The sequence below is a fragment of the Austrofundulus limnaeus genome, unplaced genomic scaffold (assembly GCF_001266775.1).
Source record: "Austrofundulus limnaeus strain Quisiro unplaced genomic scaffold, Austrofundulus_limnaeus-1.0 Scaffold1074, whole genome shotgun sequence".
NCBI classification, from domain to species: domain Eukaryota; kingdom Metazoa; phylum Chordata; class Actinopteri; order Cyprinodontiformes; family Rivulidae; genus Austrofundulus; species Austrofundulus limnaeus.
In genome coordinates this window covers 17,333-21,523 of record NW_013953476.1, presented here as the reverse complement: position 1 = coordinate 21,523, position 4,191 = coordinate 17,333, and the positions used below count along the sequence as shown (strand labels likewise).

Genomic DNA, 4,191 nt, shown 5'->3' with positions numbered 1-4,191 from the left:
AGCCCGTTAGCGTAGCATTCTGATCTACCAATGGTTTGTTAGCCCGTTAGCATAGCATTCTGGTTTACCAATGGTTTGTGAGCCCGTTAGCGTAGCATTCTGATCTACCAATGGTTTGTTAGCCCGTTAGCATAGCATTCTGATTTACCGATAGTTTGTTAGCCCATTAGCGTAGCATTCTGATCTACCAATAGTTTGTTAGCCCATTAGCGTAGCATTCTGATCTACCAATAGTTTGTTAGCCCGTTAGCGTAGCATTCTGATCTACCAATGGTTTGTTAGCCCGTTAGCATAGCATTCTGATTTACCGATAGTTTGTTAGCCCATTAGCGTAGCATTCTGATCTACCAATAGTTTGTTAGCCCATTAGCGTAGCATTCTGATTTACCAATAGTATGTTAGCCCATTAGCGTAGCATTCTGATTTACCAATAGTTTGTTAGCCCATTAGCGTAGCATTCTGATTTACCAATAGTATGTTAGCCCATTAGCGTAGCATTCTGATCTACCAATGGTTTGTTAGCCCATTAGCGTAGCATTCTGATTTATCAATAGTATGTTAGCCCATTAGCGTAGCATTCTGATTTACCAATAGTATGTTAGCCCGTTAGCGTAGCATTCTGATGTACCAATAGTATGTTAGCCCGTTAGCGTAGCATTCTGATCCACTGACTGTCTGTCTCCAGGTACAGGCAGAGGCCTCACAGAGAGTCCAGGAGGAGGTCCAGGTCCCGCTCCAGGTCTGCGTCCCCGCAGGAGAAACCCGACCCGTCTGCGTCCCACTACCCCGAGGAAGAACCGCGCCGAGCCCAGTCCCCCTCCCATTCCAAGTCCAGATCCATGTCCAGATCCCGTTCCCGCTCCCGCTCCTGGGCGGGACGCAAGACCGGAGGCCGCTAAAAGGAGAGACCCCCACCCTGGTCAGACGGACCCAGAGGAGGGTCTGGTTCTGACCCGAACGTGGCTCCGTTTGCAGAACGACGCTGCTGCTTGTTGTTGTTTTTATAAAAAATGTTTCTAAGTTTTCCCTCCGGTAAAACTCTGAACCTGTTCATTTTTATTTGTTTAATCTGAACAGTTTCAGCTGGTTTTGGTTTAAAGTTTCTCCTTTTTGATAAAACTCAGTATTTAAAGTAAGAATCTGGTTAGTTTGGACCAGACGTCATGATTTGTGTGTAAAGCTGCAGCTGTAACGTCTCGTCAGCAGCTAAGTGTTAAAAACTGTAACCAGTTCCTGAGCAGCAGCTTTGGTTTCCTTTGTTCCTCTGCATGTTTGATCTTCAGTAGGAAGAAAAGTTTTCAGTAATAAATCTGTAACGTTAAAACTAAACGTCTGATTTCACTTGTTTTAAACAGACCTGATGGTGTTTTCAGTCTGAGGCGGGTCAGGACTCGTGGAACCGGTCCAGTCCGGTCCGGCTCCATCGATTTCCTGTTAATGGATGAGCAGCCGGAGGAAACCCTGAAATGAAAATCTGAGCTGAGCCGAGTGTGAAATGGAACGTTTCATTGATCCGTGTGGAAACAAACCAGACCGCTCCACTTTTATTGTTTTATTGTTTTATTTAGTTAGTTGATTTGGACCTGAAGGTTTGTTTTTATTAAAACAGACCTTTTAGGAGACAAAAGAGTTTCTGTTTAAAGAACCTGAAGATGTTTAGTCTACATCACCTGTTAAACAAGGCCCGCGGGCCAAACGTGGCCTGCAGGTGACTTGTGGCCCACCACCCCTCCCATTTTTTATTTAACATGAAATTTGTTTCTTATATCAATGAAAAACTAAGTTTATTGTTAAACACAACAAAATTAATAAAAATAAATTAAAAAACATCCCTGAGCTGTTGGCTTGAAGTAACTGAGCAGTTTAGTTGTAMATCACAGTACTAATGTCTGAAAATAAACTGCTTTAAAGTCACCATCAAACATAAACTAAATCTGACATAATGCAGCTACTCACTAGAAACTCAGAGTAAAACTTTATTAGCTTTTAATATCTCAGTATTTATTACAGATTTAATCAGTCAAACACTTAGTTCTTAGTGTTTAAAAGAGGACGTGTTAAAACTAAACATGAAGGTTCATTATAACTGGCCCTTCAGGGCCACCATAACTCATGTGGCCCTCGGTGAAAATGAGTTTGACCCCGCTGGTCTACATGGTCCACTCTGACCTCAGATGATCAGAACCGGTCCTGGTCCTCTGGGTTCACTGAACAAGCGGGACAGTTGGGTCGGCTGTTTTCAGGACCATCGATCGTCTCTCTGCCAATAAGTCCTGAACAGACCGGGCTGAGTGGGTTCAGTCGGTTCTGTTCGGGTCCAAATCAGCAGGATGTTAAAGACGTGTTCGTAGGTCTGCAGTCAGCATCGACGGGGACAGAACCGGTTCTGGTTTCTTCAACATGGAAGGTGAGTGGATTTAACCATCAGAACCAGATGTTGGATCTAAAGAAAAAATTTGTTTGTTTCTAAAGATGAAATAATCTGGAGGATTTATGATTGACGGGTTGAAACTTTCAGAACTTTGTTAACAGAACCTCAGATTCTCTCCTTCATCCAAACTCTGTTTGTTCTCAGAGCGTCTCTAAAGGACCGAGGGTTTGCTCTCAGATCCACCAGAGGTCAAAGGTCACCTGAACTCCACTGAACGTAGGTTTTTAACTTCCTGTTATTTTCACTTTAAAGTGTCGTTTTATTACTGATCTGTGTGTGTGCTGTCCTCCTGATACCTCCTAAAATATTTAGTTATAAACCGGCTTCCATCAGGGCAGCACTGTCTGATTAGATTTGCAAAGGTCATTTATGATGATTGATAATATAAAACTAACATTTATTTTATAATTTCTCAACAAATAAAATATGTGGTTAAAAAAGGGAAAACTATTTACTTGTACGACACAACCCTGGACTGAATTTCATTAACCTGCTAAACTACAGTTGCATGAAAAAGTCTGAAACATTAGATTTAATAAGTGGTTAATCCTCCTTTAACAGCAATAATCTCAAAGGTTTCCTGCAGCTGCAGATCAGACCTGCACAACAGTCAGGAGGAAGTTTTAGATAATTCCTCTTCACAACAATGTTTACATGTGTTGAATAAAATCATGCAAACATTTATTGTGCGGTAAAATTTTAATCAGACTGTGTTTGTCTATTGTTGTGACTTAGATGAAGATCAGAATATTTAATGATTAATTTATGCAGAATTCCAAGAAATCCCAAAGGTTCGTACATATAAATTGTCCACTTCATACAGTTTTAACTAAAAACTTATAGTACTTAAAGAAGAAAACCAGGGTTAAAGGGATCCCGATCAGTTTTAACATTAGACTTTATTTAATAAACATTTATTTTAACTGTAAAATAAAGAGTGTAAAAATACTGTAGGATGTTTAGTTTTAATCTTTTTTAAACTAAAAGTTTAAAAATATTTTTTAAAACGGACGGAGCCATTTTATTTGCACACAAAGCATTCTGGGTAAATGATGACGTGGATAGGTCCTCGGTGCGAGGCTGCTAGCGAGCTATATCCACCCTGAAGGTTAATCTTGGACAATATCTGATGATCGACTCTTTTAAATGAAACCAGAGAGCGTTGACAGAGAGGAGAAGGTAGAAATGACTCAGCCTGGAGCTGAAAATATGGATGGAGGACAACAGAGCTGCTTCATGGAAGAACAACCTCAGATTATCCCCAGAATATGTTCAAAATTAAAGTAAATTACAACAGAAATCAAAACAGCTAAAAACAAAGCTAAACCTAAAACACCAACTCAAACAACAATCTGCATGGATTCACTTTTTCTTCTCTGTATTTCTTCAGAAAAATAGATTTTATTATTCTCTTTAAAGTACTTGTGACATGCATTTACTTCAAACACAAAAAGTCAAAGAAAACATCGTTATATTTTAAGAAAGTTGGAATAAAACACACAATTTTACCCATTTTGTCTCATAACTGCATATTTTCTTTTGAACTTGGTTCAGCCAAAGTGAAACAGGAAGTGACATCAAAGGGGAACTCTAAAGGTGCGTTCACACCAAACGTGATTTCAGCGTCAGGAGCAGCAGGTTTACATACAAAGTCTATGGTGGACGCGCTTCAAGCAACGTCGGGAAGTTCTGCGGCGCCTCAAGCGCGATTAGAGCAGCGCGATTTGAACGATCTGAGCGTCCAAATCGTTCAAATCGCG

The 4,191-nt window shown here is 40.4% G+C and overlaps 2 protein-coding genes across 3 annotated transcripts in view; both read left to right on the top strand.

The window, feature by feature from the left end:
• Positions 1-1,329, top strand: part of LOC106534016 (serine/arginine-rich splicing factor 10) — a 3,943-nt gene extending 2,614 nt beyond the window's left edge. For both annotated transcript variants that reach the window (XM_014030513.1, XM_014030514.1), the window contains exon 6: positions 686-1,329. In XM_014030513.1, the coding sequence (XP_013885967.1) occupies positions 686-899 (214 nt within the window). In that variant the 3' untranslated portion in view covers positions 900-1,329. The remainder of the gene's footprint in view (positions 1-685) is intronic.
• Positions 1,330-1,951: 622 nt separating this feature from the next.
• The window catches only part of LOC106534013 (gap junction alpha-9 protein), a 5,095-nt gene continuing 2,855 nt past the window's right edge, over positions 1,952-4,191 (top strand). The window contains exon 1 of the mRNA XM_014030511.1: positions 1,952-2,647. The gene's annotated coding sequence lies outside the window, so the exon portion shown is untranslated. The remainder of the gene's footprint in view (positions 2,648-4,191) is intronic.